Raw genomic sequence first — 18,202 nt, 5'->3', positions numbered from 1 at the left:
CAGACTACGGAGGGGACAGCGGAGCCGGCGCTGGACTTCGGGGCAGGGCCCCTGCCCGCTGGCGAATGCGGCTGCTGGGCTGTGGAGAGGACGAGCGTGGGAGCGGCGGAGGAGCTGGCGGCGGAGCCGGGCGACTCGCGCCCGTTGGTGGTGGCGGCCGGATGGCGATGGCGGCCTGAGGAGATAGCAGCGCTGGGCTGAGGGAGCGCTGCGGACCGGAGGGCCTGAAGACCGCGTGGAGGCGCTCTCCCCCCGGAGGTGAGGCTGGCCCATTGGGGTGGACTGAGCGGGAGCGACCCCGGCGCTAGAGCAGGAAGGTGGTGCGCCCGCGCTGCTTGCTGTCGCCGGGTGAGGCCGCGAAGGGCCCGAGCGCCGGTGGCGGGTGGCCTTAGCGGGAGGACGACCTGCTGGCCACGAGCGGAGGGACTCCGGGCTGTTGGGCCGCCGGGCCCTGGGGGAGCGGACCGCCCCCAAGGAGTACATTGAGCTCGGTGAGCGGGTGCCGGGCCCTGGATCTTCTCTCCCGGAGTGGACGGCCGGCGGAATCGATCTGCCTGCTGGGGGGGCCCTGAACTGGAGCTGGTGCAGGGCGGGATGACCACGAAGGGTGTCGCGCCGCATGTGCCCCCTGGGCACGACCGGGCGGCGGCATCAGCCGCAGCTGGAGGACCCCAAGATGACCCGGGGGACACAGCGCAGGAACGGCGCTTAAACAAACGGCTGGATGGGATCCTGGAGGCAATCACGGCGACCAAGGAGGCCCTGCATCAGGACATAGCGCAGGTTGCTACTGGGCTGGGACTCTTGCGGGCCGATCATGCCAAACTGGCGGACAGAGTCAAAGACAATGAGGTGGCGATCCGGGAGCTCAAGCCAGCGGCGGCGACCACGGAACGCACAATCGCTGAGATCCTGGGCCGTTTGGCGACGCTGGAGAAGCGAGCGGAGGACGCCGAAGGTCGCAATCGGAGAAATAACGTGAGGGTAGTGGGCCTGCCGGAAAAAGTTGAAGGGGATGACGCCGTGGCATACATGGAGGACTGGTTTAGGAAGACCGTGGCCCCGGAGGGCCTCTCCCCCTTCTTCTCCCTGGAGCGGGCGCATAGGGTCCCGGCTTGCCCGCCGGCGCAGGGCCGCCCTCCCAGACCCATGTTGGTCAGGCTTTTGCATTATAGGGATAGGGACCTGCTGATCCAGAAGGCGCGTGCAGATGGCCCCTTCCAGGTGGCCAACAGCTCGGTCACGGTGTTCCCAGACTACACGCAGGAGGTACAGAAGAACAGGGCTTCCTTTCTGGCCGTGAAAAAGGAACTGCGGATCGAGGGCCTGCAGTACTCCCTGCTGTTCCCAGCGAAACTGCGGGTTATCCTGGGTGGGACGACCCACTTCTTCCAGACCCCTGCTGAGGCGTGGACATGGCTGGAGTCGTATCGGGCGGGCACGGCCCGGGGAAGGACGGAGGAAAAAGAGAGACAGAAACCGGTCCAAGTGCGGAAATCTCAACGTATCCGCAAACGCAACAAACTTCAGAGAGCGGAGCGGGATGGACAGATGGCGGATGACAGGCGGAAGGCGCTGGCTGCGACGGCGATCATAACGGGCTCTCAAGGGGAGCAGACTTCAGTGGGCTCGGAATCTGGCGAGGAGGCCGGGCAGTCCGGCGGAGAGATGTCGGAGGTTGACAGCTCCGGGGGGCCGGTGGTCACCCCACAGACGGCGGATGGACTATTTAACGGGTGATGGGGAGGGTGGGGCCACATGTGCGACCCCGGGTCTGGCTGGGGGTCCCGGTGCTCGGCGGACTTGCAGGTATGGTGCTGAGACATTCGGGGGATGGTGGGTGCGGGGCGGGGGGCTTGGCCTGCCCTGGGTCGGTTCTGAAGCACCCTCGAGCTGCCCCTAAGGCTTTCTGTGGAGACGACCACAGAGTAGAGACGGTTTGGTGGGTTGCAGGTTTGGATGGGGGCTGATAGTGCGTTATTAGGTCCTGTTCTGGGGAGTGGGTGGGGGGGAGTTTGTAGGGTTGTTCTGGTTGCGGGGTTCTGTTGCGCTGCTGTAGGTGGGCCGGGGATATTGGTGTGCTGGGGGGGTTCTGGTTGCAATGGGGACATTACCTAATTTGAAATGCCTCACGTGGAATGTTCGTGGCCTCCGCACTATGTCTAGACGATACAAGGTCCATGCCCACCTGGTGAGGCGAGGCATACAAATCGCACTCCTGCAGGAAACTCACTTAACTCAACAGGAACTCACTGCGCTGCAGAAGAGATGGCGTGGCCAGGTGTTTGGGACTACATGTTCGACGTTTGCCAGGGGAGTGTTGATATGGGTGCGGGCAGGAGTTCCATTTCAGGCCACGACTCAGCTGGTGGATCCGGGGGGTAGATTTGTGGCGGTAGGGGGGAAGCTCTATGGTCAGGATGTGGCCTTATGCAGTATATATGCCCCCAACGCGGACCAGGCCCGCTTTTTTGTTAGCTTGACGGGTTCCTTGGCGCACTTCTTGGCGGGCCCCATATTGATAGGAGGGGACTTCAACTCGATCACTGATGTGGCACTGGACCGGTCGCATCCGCCATTGGCTGACTCGCCGGTGCGCCGATTAGCGGCGCACAGGACGGACTGGCAGGAGAGGTGGGGGTTGATAGATGTGTGGAGGGAGCAGCATCCGGGACACAGGGACTATTCCTTTTTCTCCGCGTTACACGCGCTGCACGTTAGGATAGATGCCATTTTGTGCAGCAGGGACTTGGCGCCCGTGATGACCCACACGGAGTACCTCTCTAGAACTATATCAGACCACAACCCGCTGCTGCTGACGCTGCAGTGGCGGCGGCCGCGATCGGCGGTCCCGACATGGCGCCTGCGGCCGGAGGCCTTGGAAGATCCAGTGTTTAGTGATGCGGTCAAGCGGGGCGTAGAGCAGTACTTTACGGAGAATGAGGGCTCAACTGCCACGAGGGCGATGGAATGGGATGCCATGAAGGTGGTGACCAGAGGCGTTTGTATGGGAACATTTGCGAATGTGAGGACTACTATCCTGACGGCTCTGGAGAAGGCGGAGGGGGTGTTGAGGGATCTGGAGCAGCGTAGGCCTGAGCGACCGGAGCTACAGGACAGGCTTCTTGAGGCGAAGGAGGTGGTAGCGACGGAAACTGAGCGGCTGCGGGGCTTTGACTACAAGCGGTATCTCGTCAGAGTGCATGCGGAACGGGACAAGGTAGGAACGCTACTGGCTAGACTAGCCAACCCGGAACCCCGGGGCTGCCCGGTCCTAAGCATTAGAACGGAGACGGGGGAGATGGTTTACTCGCAGGGGACAGTGCTCCAGCGGTTCAGGTCATACTATTCGGTCCTCTATGAGAGCCAGTTGGGGGTGGAGAACTCCGAGATAACTGAATATCTGGCGACTCTTTGCCTCCCCCGGGTAGATGCGGAAACTGCGACGGTGCTGGGCGGACCCATTACGCTGCAGGAGATTCGGGTGGCTATTAAGCAGATGGCCAGAAATAAAACGCCGGGGGTAGATGGCCTGCCGATCGAATTCTACGCGCAGTTTGTGGATGCCTTGGCGCCCAGGCTCTTGCTGGTCTACACTGAGGCCATGGAGCTGGGGAGACTCCCCCAGTCGATGAGGGAGGCATTGGTGGTGCCGTTGTTGAAGCCCGGCAGGGATGCCTCGGATGTGACATCGTATAGACCTTTGTCTATGCTGACGGTCGACTACAAAATATTGAGTCGCATACTGGCCACTAGATTGCTACCGCACATGACCAAATTGGTTCACGGAGACCAAGCCGGTTTTATCCCCACCAGGAGCACAGCCTGGAATACTCGCCGCCTGGTCCGTATCATGGACAGCGTCTGGGGCCCAGAACAGCGGCCGGCAGTGCTCTCCGTAGACATCGAAAAGGCTGTCGATAGCCTCGAATGGGGATACCTCGATGCGGTGCTCGAGAAGTCCGGCCTGGGGGAGGGGTTCGGACGTTGGACACGGGTCCTTTACTCCTCTGCTACGGCCAGGGTGCGGCTGGGAGCGGTCGTGTCCGCAGCTTATCCGGTGCGCAGGGGCACACGGCAGGGTTGCTCGTTGTCTCCCCTGTTGTTCGCCTTGGCGATGGAGCCTTTGACGGTACAAGCACGGACAGGAGCGGTGTACGGCGGGGTTCGATGTGGGGAGGAGGAGCATCATATTTCCCTGTACGCGGATGACCTCTTGCTGTACCTGGAGGACTCCGGTGACGCCTTGGAGGGGGCTGTGGAGATGCTCTCGCGCTTCGGTGAGCTCTCGGGCCTCAGGGTCAATTGGACCAAAACCTGTGTTTTCCCGCTGCGGGCAGATGTCCCATATTGCCCTCCCACTCGGGATGTGGTATGGGAAGCTAAGTGCCTTACTTACCTGGGAGTCCGGATATACCACGACGTCGAAAGTCTCTTGGACGGTAATGTAGGGCGTTGCATAAGGGCCTTGAGGGGGTGCATGGCCTTCTGGGCTGCCCTCCCGCTCTTGGTGCTGGGCCGGGTCGCGTTGCTGAAGATGGTGGCTCTGCCCCGACTGCTCTATTACTTCCGCACACTGCCGATATGGATCCCGCAGAGGATCTTCAAAGAATTGAAGTCGCAGATCATCAGCTTCCTATGGGGGACGGGACGGCGACGGGTAGCCCTGACGGCTCTGATGCGGCCTAAACTAGAGGGGGGACTGGCGGTCCCCGATTTTGAATTATACTACCTGGCGGCGCAGCTACAAGTGCTGACACAGAATGTGGCCAGAGTGTTCCGAGGCCCGGAGCTGGGACGAGGGACTGGCATCCAGAGACATGTCCTGTCCTACATAGTCATGCAACAGAAATTAGACCTGAGAGATTTATCCATCGAGGAGCGGACTCTCCGGCTATGCTGGCAGAGGGGCATGAGGAGAGCAAAGACGGCGAGACCTTATGCACCGGAGATCCCGCTGGGGATGTTGACGGCACTGCCGCATGGAGGCGACTGGTCCCCACTAGCGGAGTGGGAAGAGCTGGGGCTGCAGATGGTGGGGGACCTCTATATAGATGGGGTGCTGGCCCCCTTTGGGGCTTTGCAGGAGCAGTTTGGTCTCCCGGATGGGAGTTATCTCCTGCACGCGGCGGTGAGCGCGGCAATACAAAAACACTGGAGAGAGGGGCTGGCGGAGCCCTCTGTGGCACTGACCTGTCAGTACGTGGTGATGGCGGCGGGAACAATTAAGGCGGTGACGTGCCTACAGGCTAGATTGCTGCAGGAGGGGCTGGAGCCGCTTGCGGCATTGAAGGAGCGGTGGGAGGAAAGCATAGGCAAACCCATTCCGGACACGGTCTGGAGCCACATTATGCGGAGGACATGGAAGGGTAGCGGGAATGCCCGCTTTCAGCAGGTGCATTTCTTCATCCTCCACAGGGCATATCTGACCCCGGGAAAGATTAGCCGGTACTTTAAGGTGCAGGAGGCCGCTTGCCCGCGCTGCTTCACACTGGGAGCTGAGCTAGAGCATATGCTGTGGGGGTGCCCGAAGCTTGGGTCGTACTGGACTGAGGTGGGAGAGATCTTGAATATTATAACGGACCGGGAGGTGGAGTTTGATATGGGGGCGTGCCTGCTGCTCTGGTTCCCTCACACAGCGAAGACGAAAGTGACGAGTAAATTTATTGACTTGGGGCTCATGTTGGCTCAGAGAGAAATTACGTGGCACTGGAAGTCCCGGGAGGGCCCATCAATCGGGCGGTGGATATCCGAGTTATTAAAATGGTCTAGATGCGAGAGTGAAGTTAGACGGCGGCAAGCGATTAAGGCGGACAATGAAAAGGGGTTAGAGTGGGTAAGGGCTTGGGAGCTGATCGGGCAGGCCCTGCAGGATTGCCGGCTCGAGCGGGCGGAACGGGAGCGCGAGGAGAACGGAGTTCCTTGAGGCTGAGGAAAATAGATGTAACCTCTGACGGATGGCACAACTTAGAGTTAGGGACCACTGGAGGGGCCCACATCAGCGGCAGTTGGGGGGTGGGATGGGAGGGGGGGGAGTTCCTGAGGTAGGAGGGTAGTGCTATATTGAGTTGGAGGGGGAATGAATCTGTTTGGACAGAAAAGCAGAGGCTCCCATGGGGCATGATCCAGGCACCGCTATGAGGCGATAGTTGTGTTACTTTGCTTAACTGTCTATATATGCCGCCCGGCCCCCGGGATGTGGGCTAAATGGCTGTGTGCATTGCTAAACCGAGGGGTGTGATCGGAGATTGTAGTGGGTGCCGGTTGCCCCGATGGTTATTTTGCTGAAAATGTTGCAATAAAAAACATGTTTTAAAAAAAATAAATAAAAAAAAATGTCTGCATGGAGAAATATACACCTAAATTTTTTATTTGTAAACATTAATTTCCTTAATTAAATCAATATCTATGCCAGTTCTTATAGGAATCTGCGACAGAGGGAAATGTATTCAAAACGCTCTAATCAGAATGACTATAAAATATATTAATATGGCACAATTAAAAATAAGTAGTTAAAAATCTTAACTATGTGCATAAAACCATTTTTGCATGTTTTATTTATTTTTAATAACATAACAATGCTGACATCTTTGAAAACAACTCTTCTTTTGATTTAGGTGTGATCCCCTTCCATGGATTTTCTATGTATGGTAGGTGACATTAAATTATCTTTTGGTATTGATACGTTTGTGACAAAGGGTTCTAAAAGCTTGGTTTAACGTTATACTATTTCCTCTCTCCCAGTACCCGGAAACCAACTTTAGACTGTTTCACTAGCTCCCTCCACATTTTGTACCCCTCTTTTGTTCTGTGAAATGGTTCTGTCCACTCTATGGCTAGTACGGGATGCTTGGCCTTCATCTTGGATATAGAAATCAAACCGGAATTGTTTAAATAGTAATACATAAAAATTTAATGTAGAACTTTATACATCTAATTTTGTCCGAGGTGAATTAGTCTTATTAGATAGTTAGAAGAAGAGTGTTACTGGAGTTATGTTACTAAATAAAATAAAAAAACTCTCATTTAGAAACTCTTTTGTAGTTTTTTCCATGGATGTGTGTTTTTTATGTTATTGTGTGTTACCAAACTTGAACTGTCTATTGATTTGGGACATTTCCAGCTGCCAGAACGGATGGACTAACCAAAGTTTGGGACAGGCGAAGGTTTTGAAGACTTTTCACAAGGACATGTGTTTGGCATGTTCTGGAACATGACATCACAGGTGCCGGTTTCAGAGTGTAGATGCCTTGCCAACAAAGTGGCTGTCGCTATATTCGATATGCATGGGTTTTGGCATGACCGGCTTGTAAAATAGTATGGGCCAAAAAGGCCTGGCGAGGGACCATGGGGGATATATATGATGGTGTGAATGGGCAGGTCCCTGAGTAAGTGCATTTAGATATTAAAGATGATGGATTGAATGGTAGGATCAACGAGAGACAATGTAGGTGGTGGCCTCAGGCCTAGTCAATAGACTCAATAATAAACAAGCAGGTAGGTTTCGCCTTGCCCAGCTCCCTCTTCAAAACTTGGGCAATGGCAAATGCAGCTGTCTTGAGTTTTGAAAAGGTTAGCTAAGCATGTATCGTAACATACCCTTTACATGCTTCCTTATACTGGTGTTTCTCTTCACTGAGTCTATCTGAAATGAATGTAGTCAAAATTCAAATTCAAATTGAATTCAAAGTCAAATTGGCACTATCACACCATGGCTTCCCATAGGGATTACCAGGATTGGGCCAGTGCCAACTAGGCATTACTGCTTTTGGTCCTGAGACAGCATCTTGGCAGGCAGTACCTCCATCTTATGTGAATCAGCATTTTGCCAGGGATTAACACCCTTGTGCCATGGCCAGTATGTTTTCAGAGATTACCTCTATAGTACTAGAGCCAGAATGATGCCAGGGATTCCCACCAGTGTGTTAGAACCTGCATTTTACAAACAATTGCCATATTTGTGCTTGTGCCTGCATGATGCCAGAGAATGCCACCATTGACAAGGACAAACATTTCACGGGTGGTTTCGGTGAGCAAAACACCAGCTCCTTTCCTGTGCACGCATTCACACGCACAGATATGCATTCTCAGGCTTGAATTTCATGCCCATGAATATACACAGACGCATGTACACAGGCAGAAACTTGAGCACTTGTGCCCACACACTATGCAGTTTTTATTAACCTACCGTTCTTCTCAACTCCGGATGCTTCTGCTGTAGGGCATCCACTTCTCTCCTTCATGCATCCCATGTTCGGTGCTCCATGGATGGAGAGTTCCTTGAGCAGCCTGGAGAGAAGGAAGCAGAAGGAGGTCAAGTAGACGTGTGGGCAGAATTGGGGAGCAGGTGTCTGTTGCTGGCAGGGTCTATGGGGACAGGTGCAATGGGGTCCAAAAGGGAATGAATGAGGGTGAAATGAAGAAGCAGTGCAGAGGCGAGAGGTTAAAACGGGGATGTGAGTGCCTTTTGGGGTTAACAGAAGTGTGGGGAATGAGAGTCAGGCAAGACAGAGTGAAGGGGGAGAGGAGAAATGGGTATATGTGGATGATTTGCGGGGGTGAAAAACAGGAGGGTGCAGGAGGTGTGAGAAGCCTGCAGTTGTTCTGTGTCACTTGAGTTTCACTCTTTGATCCTGCCATTCAGCCCATCTCCTTTAATATCTACATGCATTTACTCAGGAACCTGCCCTTTCACACCATCATATATGTCCCCCAAGGTCCCTCTCCGGGCCTTTTTGGCTCCTACTGTTCTGTCAGCTCATTATGCAAAATCCCATGCATATTAAATACGGTGACAGCCACTTCGTTGGCTAGGTACCTACTCTCTGAAACCGGCTCCTGTGATGTCATGTTCCAGAACATGCCAAACACCGTGTCCTTGTGAAATTTTTAAAACCTTCATCTGCCCAAAACTATGGTTAACCAATGGTGGCACTGGTGAAGGGATTTACTTCTTTTTTTTATTACAGGGCCAGTGTATGCCCGGGTCACTACGATGGGCAGGGTGAGGCGGTGCAGACATTGATACACAGGGTCTGTGTAACAATATTCGGCTCATGTGTAACAGTTTGTGCAGAAAGCCTAGTGATGTGCCAGCAGCTCTGTTCTATCATAACCCCAATAGACTTCACCTTAGTGCTGCGGCTTTGTGATTGAGGCAGAACCTAAAAAATCAGGTTTGGTGAGTTCTTCTCACACCAACTGTCCTATTATGTGGTAGAGTGGTCTAATACCTACACTAGTGCCTGGCGCTAAGAAACAGAGCTGAATGTGACATGAAGGAAGAACTACTGCCCATAAAAACAGGTTGTTAAGGCTTTTCTAAAAAGGAAGCAGATTCTGTGTCCCGCAGAGTTACTGGGAGAGTGTTCCACAGTTTAGCAGAGGCCAATGAGAAAGACCTGCCACCAGTGCCACCGCGATTGAATCTCAGTATACAATAAGAGTTACATCAGTTAAGTGAAGGGTGTAACCTGGTACATAACTGGTAAACTTATTCCTGAGATATGATGGACCTGTGTGGTGTAACTCTATGAATGTGGCAGGGAGTTTTAAAAGCAGTTGGCTGTGGCATTTTGGATTTGTTGGAGTTTTTTCAGCAAGCCCAATGACACACCTAGAAAGAGGGGGTTGCAGTAGTCCAGACAACTCCAAAAACTTGCCTGGACCACCATCCGATGAATGTCTACTGGCAGGAGTGACAACAGTTTCCTCAGCACCCATAACAACAAGAAGCATGTTAGATAGATCTTCGAAAACTGGAAGAATTCATTATTGGTATGGGCTCAGGCAGAAAGCACGGCCCTGCACAGGGAAGAGATAGCTGGCATGCATAAATACCCCATTGCCCAATATTGCGACCTGATGCTAGTAGAATTGAAGCAAGGTGTTCAAGAACTTGTAGACAATAATTCACAAAACGGTAACGGAGCGGGATTGGGTACAGACACCCAAGTAGGTCACGAATTTAGCCCTGGTCATAAAGCCCTAACACATAAATATAAGTAAGGACAGGGATAGAGTAAACAGAGGACTTCATGATACCACATCACTCATTGCACACTTTGCAGGACTGGGGAGAGGCATCCAGCTATTTCAAGGGCAAAGCCATGCAAGAAAGCAAGAGACGACCTTGATGTGACGGATTGTTGTTATTGTTCTATTGAATTTATGTTAAGTGAGCATTACACCAATCTATATAATACAGGATATGGAATTGAATAGAAATCGAAACAATTAAAATGGACATACTGGTCTAAAAGGGAAAATGGTAAGCATCAGGTGCATGAGACAAATGCCATTGTATTTAACAGATACTTTATATGTGCATAACCTATTTGCAATATATGAACATTGTGATAACTCCTTAATTAGTTGCATAAGACAGTATTATCCAGCTTTAATTCAAATTCATATATCCATAATTGCAAGCAAATATCTTTGTATATGTATACTGTATTTCATCAATACGTAGCATGTAACTGTTAAATGAAAAAAGCAAATAAAGAAATTTAAACAAAAAAAGAAGCATGTTAGATAGATGATTATCTTGTCTTTCAAGAGATAGATGCGACTCCAAATAGAAACCCAAGTGTTATGCTGAATTAGCTGGATAAGATGAATCACACCAAGACGAGGGCCAGAAATTGGAGGGAAACGGTTGCAAAGGCTGATGGTGATGAATCCAAATCGGTTTCGTCAGAATTGAATTTTAACTCATTGGAGTGCTGCTGGGAGGTAACTGCAGACATACATAAATGGAAAGTCTTGATGGATGCTGAGCCTAATTGATCCATTGCAGTAATTTGTTGAGTGTCATCTGTATAGTTCATACAGATAAGCCCAAAACATTTAACTAAGTTTGTCAATGGATTGATGTAAATGTCGAACAATGAGGGACTTAGCACAGATCCCTGTGGGTCTCCAGGATGCAGGCTTTTAAAGTCTGACATAAAAGGCTGGAGCTACACAGCCTGACACCTATCCTTTAGATAAAATGTATACTACTGGCAAGCCGGCCCTCGGTTACCTGCCTCTGACAGTCAGGACAAAAGGACACAATGTGACACTGTTTCGAAAGTGGCAGAGAGATCCAGCAGCACCAAGGTCACTGGATTAGCCTTCCCTGCCGAGAAACGCAGGTCTGATGTAGCTGCTTTCCACAGATTAGGTGGCATTGGATCCAGAGGAGAGCCCAAGGAAATAGAACAAACAATCTCAATTAATTATTTCAAACTGAGTGTATCAAAGGAGTTCAGACAAGGAAATAATGAGACCTCTCTGGTAACTGCCACCTGTTAGAAATGGCGATTTCTGGTTGGCTAAGGCTTGCGCCAAAGTCAGGCAGAAACCACCACTCTAGTCAGGGCAAGGAAGTTACACGCCAAAGATAACCCCTGCTCACCCCCTTGGTAGCTTGGCACGAGCAGACAGGCTTATCCCTGAGGCGATGTGTAAAGCGTTTGCGCGCGCACCCAGCAACAACACCCAAGGCCCACCACAAAGGAAACTCCACACAAGGTATTCTATAAAAATAGCCTTTGTATTATACACAACACATTAGATAAAAACACACACTCTACAATGTGCCAACAGGCACGGGCAGAATTTACAAGGGATTATATATACAGGGGACAGGGCCACCTGGACCACTGTCAGGAATTAGCACTTTTTAGAACATAGGAATAATACTGTAGTACAAAATAACATATGTAGCACACAACCAGTAACTACTGGTATCAGGTAAGTACCACCTACGCAACCCTAACCACCTTAGGAAAATATTGCGCAGGGAATCAGGACCTCACTAGCACCACCTGTACTAGGGAGAAAACAACCACCTAAGTATCACAATACCTGTAGGGGTCTAAGCACATAAACACATGATGCATAACATTCAGAGGTGTAAAGCAAAGCACATGACGCATAACCACATTCAGAGGTGCAGGAAAGGTACAATGGCGCAAAAACTCACATTAGCCACTATCTGTGGCAGTCCCTGGGCCAACTGGCCTAGTAGGGGCAAGGACGCCCTGCGTCCAGAAAAGTCAGGGCTCGCCGGCGCAGGTTGCGCCAACCAGTGCGCACAAAGCACAACCTACACGTAGCAGTTGCCCACTAAGTGCTGGGCAACTGGAGAGATGCTGTGGCACCACTGTGCCTTGTTAAACACAAATCTGCAGCACTCACGTGGAGCCTCTCCTGGGCTCTAAAATGAATAATGTGCCTATTTGGGCACCTTCTAGGCTCTTTCAATGATGTGCCCCCTAGAGCGTTCTAGCGCTCTAGAACAACGATTGCCCTCCTCGTTGGAGTCCCGATCAGGGACTCGAGAAATCGCCAGGAATAATGCCCCGTAACGTTGGAGCGGCCCGCTGCCTTCCGGGGCCGATCTGAGTACCAAAAGAAATGCCCCCGTATGCGTTGTAGAGCCGAGCGCGGCTCCGAACCAACCAAGGCTCTCGATGGTAATGCTCCTGCCGTTTAGAGTGGCCCCGGCGGGCCGAGCAGCAGGACAAGCACGGGGCGCTGCAGAGGAGGTGGGGACCCCCTCTCTGGGGCCCTTGCCACTAAAATCACCCCCACACTCAGAGCCTCACTCACCGGGACTCCGGCGACGCTTCTCGTGGAGCCTCCGAGGCTCCAGGCTCACTGGACGCGTCGGGGTCAGGGCGGCCGGCACTAGAGAGCTCCCGCTCCTCGGGGGCTCCCTCTCTCTTCCCCGGCAGCCTCCTCTCGCTCCTCCAGGAAGCCGTCCAGTGCGGAGTGGGCTCCCGCCTGGACTTCCGTTGCAGGCCGAGGCTCCGCCCCCGTCCTACGAGCCGTTGCCTGACTTCCGGTTTGAGAACCGGGCCGCCGCGGTGATTTCTCCGGGGATAAGAGGGGTGGGCTCCCTCGATATGCAGTACACGGCGGGGTGGGCACCCGCCGTAGGAATACTTCAATAAGCGGGGTGGGCACCCGCCAACAAGCACACAATGCGGGGTGGGCACCCGCTTCGAATATAGCACAATAGCAGGGAATCCCTACGTCGGGGTTCCCTCGCTGATAATCGCAGCGCTGCGCTGCTGGCCCCAATTAAAGCGCTTCTGACGCTATAAGTGAATGAAAGGCGCTTCCAGGCGCCCTAGGGGGAAAATAAAGCGCTCCCAGCGCCTAGAGTAGGATCCAAGCCAAGTCCAGCAAAGTTCTTCCCTGCATGCAGCAGGGCAGGGGTGGGGGGCAAGGCTGGACCCAGAGCCAGCTCACTGGGCCTCCAGGCAGGGAGGTAGTCCAAGTGGCGGTCCTCTGGTCCAGCAGCAGCAGCAGCCCCCCTCAGGTAAGATCCTGGCAGAGAACAGTTTTTGTGGGGACACAACCCCATTTTTATACAGCAAAACCCTTTGTTCTGGGTTCAGGGTGAGGGGGAAAACCAGTCGCAGCTGGTTGGGGAGCACCCTTGATGTGCTCAGCCCCTCACTCTATTCACTGGCAGGGCTAGGGTCGTCAGTCGCACCACAGGGGGCGGGGCCAGCATTGTGTGTGGAAAACCCTGTCCTATTCAGGACCCAGGTGTACTCCTCCCACCCATCTAGCTGCTGATCTCCCCATTCACCACTGGGTGACTCATCCTGACTCTGGGGAATCCCTAGCCCGTCACATGATATGACCAGCCAATCACGCGACAGACACACTGCACACAGAAGTGCCCACTTCTAGAAGTGGCACTTCCACACTAGGTACATGCACGCCGCACACATCATCGCGCAGCATTCACTCCCACGAGTCCGCACATACCAAACTCAGGCCTGCACACCCCACGCATCAGGAACTACTAGGGACACATACATTCCCCATGCATTCCTATGGGAGGGCAGGCCTATCTCACCACATGCACTCAGAGCGCGCACGCACTTTACCCTGGGACACAGGGAAAGTGCGTAGAAACCAAAAAATCACCACACCAAGTCACCAGTAAAAAGCAAAAAAAGTTCAGGGGTGAACCTGCCAGAAGGGCCAAGTCCAACACAACCCCCTTCCAGCCAAAACGCAGGGCAGACCAATCACCACCGTGATGGACTTCCCTGCTTGGGGCGATAGAACACGGACGCGGGCCCGCAACTGCAGGGACACCCTCCGGTTCTACGCCACGGTGAACCCATGGAATTCTTTCTAACACCACTGTCTGGACCAACTGGGCTACCCCACTGGTACTCCCAAGCTGTCCGCGGCCAAGACCAGGCCCTAGGCCACCCAGGTGCCACCGGTCTTTGCCTAACCATAGAGTGGGGGGTAGTAACCCCTGGCACATAGCGGCCATTCTCCACTCTACCCCTCATCAGGGCAGTTCTAAACTGCCACTGATCCTCCAGCCTAGGGTCTGTACCCTCAAGCTGACCAAAAGTCACGGGTGAGGCTCTCCTCCCCCTACCTCTTCTTCTGGGGTTCCGCCCTCTCTTCCTCTGAGAGGCGACCCCGTAACGCAATTCACCTACCAGCTCAGGACCCCTCCCTGAGAACTGGTCTCCCAACCTAGGGTTTAACCCCTCAGGTTGCACTGGGGTCAGAGGTGGGCTCTCCCACCCTCTGCACCCCCTTCCAGAGTCCTGCTCCCTACCAACTGGGGCGGTACCTCTGGAAGAAGAACCAGTCAGGACACTGGTTACAGTCGTCCTACCCTTCAGGTCAGGCTGATCCTGAACCTGGCCTCCCAACCTCGGGTCTAGAACCTTTGGTGGAATACTTGCCTGGCACTCCAGGACTTCGGGGGACTTACACACCATCCCCCCAAGAGGAACATATGCCTCATATGTTGCATGACAGTCTGCCTGGCGCAGATCTCCCGTCCCCTGTCCACCTGACAGTGCGCGAAGATCCCCCAGGACAGACGTGTGGTCACCATGGTCACCTCGAGGAGACTCAGCCCTCCCGGCTGGTCCCTGACCCACTGGCTCCTCCACCGGGGAACACCGCCCCATGCCACTCCTCTCGCTGGACTTCTGTACCCTCCCTACTGGAGCGGTACTGCCAGACATCAGAACCACTGGAGCTTTATTTACAGACGCTCCAGGTCCTCCATACACTAGGTGATCCTCCTCAAATGGACTAACAGGACAGCCTAGGTCCCAGACTTGGTGTTCCCTCATGAAACCATCCAAGTCATGAGGCAGGGTTTCGTGCGTCTGGGGACCCTCGGTCACCCACTTACTCCCGCTCCACTGAGCCAGGCCGTAAGCCCCTACACCCTCCTCGCTATCCGGGGACCTAGCTGGGCTACACTGAGCCTCCTCCACCACGCTGGGCTGGAGGATCTCTGAACCACTACTGTTGGAATCACTCTCCCATTCCTCATCAGAACTTGGGACCCCTTCCCATCGGTCTGCTCTTTTTGCAAGGTCCCAAGCATCCAAATCGTAATATCCCAACAGGTGTTGGCGCAACCCGGGGTAAAAACTACTGAGTAGCTGCTCTTTGATAACCAGAGCATACAGTCCCTCAAAATCCCGTTTCGTGTTTACTCTTACCCAATCATCCAGTGCATCCTCGCATTCACCCACAAACGTGTCCCAAGACTGGTGAGACAGCTTCCTACTGCCCCTGAATTTCAACCTATACTCCTCTTCTTGGGAAACAGGTACCAGACTGGGTAAACTGGGAATGGGACTTCCTGCACTGGACTTTATCTCGCTGTCACCACTGGACTCAACCCTCCCTGGGAAGCCCAGACAACTACAACTGCGCTCAGGGGACAACTTACCCTCCAGAGCTAATTTCTCTGTGGCAAAGGCCCGCTCAGCCTCCGCCATCTGTTTCTGAGCTAAGACCCTCTCGGTCTCCAGCTTGGCATGCTCTATCCTGAGCTTCTCCATGGCCAGCTGATGCTCCCTTTCTTCCCTCCTATCTACCCACTCCTCTGGGGACAGGGGAAGGGATGGGGTGCTGCTCCTGGCACTGGACCCAGCAAGGGACTCCCTATCTATGGGGTCTCCACTATCTACTGGTGTCCCTGTCAGGTTACTTTCTTCCTCCTCTTCTAAATCTTCAGGGCTCCCTACAGACCCACCACCCTCCTGGTGTGAGGCCCGGGCCCTAATCCTACTGCGCTCAAGACCCCATTGACCCTTTTGCCATAGGATCAGGCTGCTTCTAAGTTCGGACTGAGAGTCTGACTCATCCACCCCTATGTCTCTCTCTTCACAGAACCTTACCAACTCCAACATACTGTACCCAAATAGATCACCGAAATCAAAAGCTGGCTCCATTTTGGCGGACGTTCTTGAGAAAAGATCACACAGGGAACCTAGGGGTCTGAGCTTAACACAGGAGTACACAATTCGCAAACGATTCAGCAAGCTCTCTATCCCAGAGAACTCACACTCACTTGCCTAGTGCCACACACCACTCATCCACACCCAACCCTCCCCTCGGACTGGTAAGGCAGTTTCTACCACCCCTGATTCCTCAACCTGACCACCACGTGACACAGGTACCAACTCTGGGCGCAGGGCGGGGGACAAATGTACTGGACACTATTACGCTGCCACCACTGGATCCCACCCTCTGGTGAATCCAGAAACACAATGCACTAAGGGGGATGATCTACCCTCCCGAGCTAGGGACACCTAACTCACAGTGCACAAAACCACATTTCCAAAGAAATGACAATTAAAAACAAACTTAGAACAATAATCCCTATACCATGTGATTTATCTAAATGCAGAGTTTTGTAGTGCGGCCAGTTGCCGCTGCGGTACAGCGCAAACGCAAGTCCAAATCCCACCGCTGATCACCAATGTTAGAAATGGCGATTTCTGGTTGGCTAAGGCTTGCGCCAAAGTCAGGCAGAAACCACCACTCTAGTCAGGGCAAGGAAGTTACACGCCAAAGATAACCCCTGCTCACCCCCTTGGTAGCTTGGCACGAGCAGACAGGCTTATCCCTGAGGCGATGTGTAAAGCGTTTGCGCGCGCACCCAGCAACAACACCCAAGGCCCACCACAAAGGAAACTCCACACAAGGTATTCTATAAAAATAGCCTTTGTATTATACACAACACATTAGATAAAAACACACACTCTACAATGTGCCAACAGGCACGGGCAGAATTTACAAGGGATTATATATACAGGGGACAGGGCCACCTGGACCACTGTCAGGAATTAGCACTTTTTAGAACATAGGAATAATACTGTAGTACAAAATAACATATGTAGCACACAACCAGTAACTACTGGTATCAGGTAAGTACCACCTACGCAACCCTAACCACCTTAGGAAAATATTGCGCAGGGAATCAGGACCTCACTAGCACCACCTGTACTAGGGAGAAAACAACCACCTAAGTATCACAATACCTGTAGGGGTCTAAGCACATAAACACATGATGCATAACATTCAGAGGTGTAAAGCAAAGCACATGACGCATAACCACATTCAGAGGTGCAGGAAAGGTACAATGGCACAAAAACTCACATTAGCCACTATCTGTGGCAGTCCCTGGGCCAACTGGCCTAGTAGGGGCAAGGACGCCCTGCGTCCAGAAAAGTCAGGGCGCGCCGGCGCAGGTTGCGCCAACCAGTGCGCACAAAGCACAACCTACACGTAGCAGTTGCCCACTAAGTGCTGGGCAACTGGAGAGATGCTGTGGCACTACTGTGCCTTGTTAAACACAAATCTGCAGCACTCACGTGGAGCATCTCCTGGGCTCTAAAATAAATAATGTGCCTATTTGGGCACCTTCTAGGCTCATTTCAATGATGTGCCCCCTAGAGCGTTCTAGCGCTCTAGAACAACGATTGCCCTCCTCGTTGGAGTCCCGATCAGGGACTCGAGAAATCGCCAGGAATAATGCCCCGTAACGTTGGAGCGGCCCGCTGCCTTCCGGGGCCGCTCTGAGTACCAACAGAAATGCCCCCGTAAGCGTTGTAGAGCCGAGCGCGGCTCCGAACCAACCAAGGCTCTCGATGGTAATGCTCCTGCCGTTTAGAGTGGCCCCGGCGGGCCGAGCAGCAGGACAAGCACGGGGCGCTGCAGAGGAGGTGGGGACCCCCTCTCTGGGGCCCTTGCCACTAAAATCACCCCCACACTCAGAGCCTCACTCACCGGGACTCCGGCGACGCTTCTCGTGGAGCCTCCGAGGCTCCAGGCTCACTGGACGCGCCGGGGTCAGGGCGGCCGGCACTAGAGAGCTCCCGCTCCTCGGGGGCTCCCTCTCTCTTCCCCG

The 18,202-nt window shown here is 53.3% G+C and overlaps 1 protein-coding gene across 1 annotated transcript in view; it reads left to right on the top strand.

Moving 5' to 3' along the window:
- Positions 1-18,202, top strand: part of TBC1D19 (TBC1 domain family member 19) — a 1,311,239-nt gene that overhangs the window by 1,101,551 nt on the left and 191,486 nt on the right. The window contains exon 16 of the mRNA XM_085643323.1: positions 6,618-6,650. Coding sequence (XP_085499449.1) covers positions 6,618-6,650 — 33 coding nt within the window. The remainder of the gene's footprint in view (positions 1-6,617; positions 6,651-18,202) is intronic.

Source organism: Triturus cristatus, chromosome 2_2, assembly GCF_964204655.1.
Source record: "Triturus cristatus chromosome 2_2, aTriCri1.1, whole genome shotgun sequence".
Taxonomy (NCBI): domain Eukaryota; kingdom Metazoa; phylum Chordata; class Amphibia; order Caudata; family Salamandridae; genus Triturus; species Triturus cristatus.
This window is presented reverse-complemented; position numbering and strand designations above follow the sequence as displayed.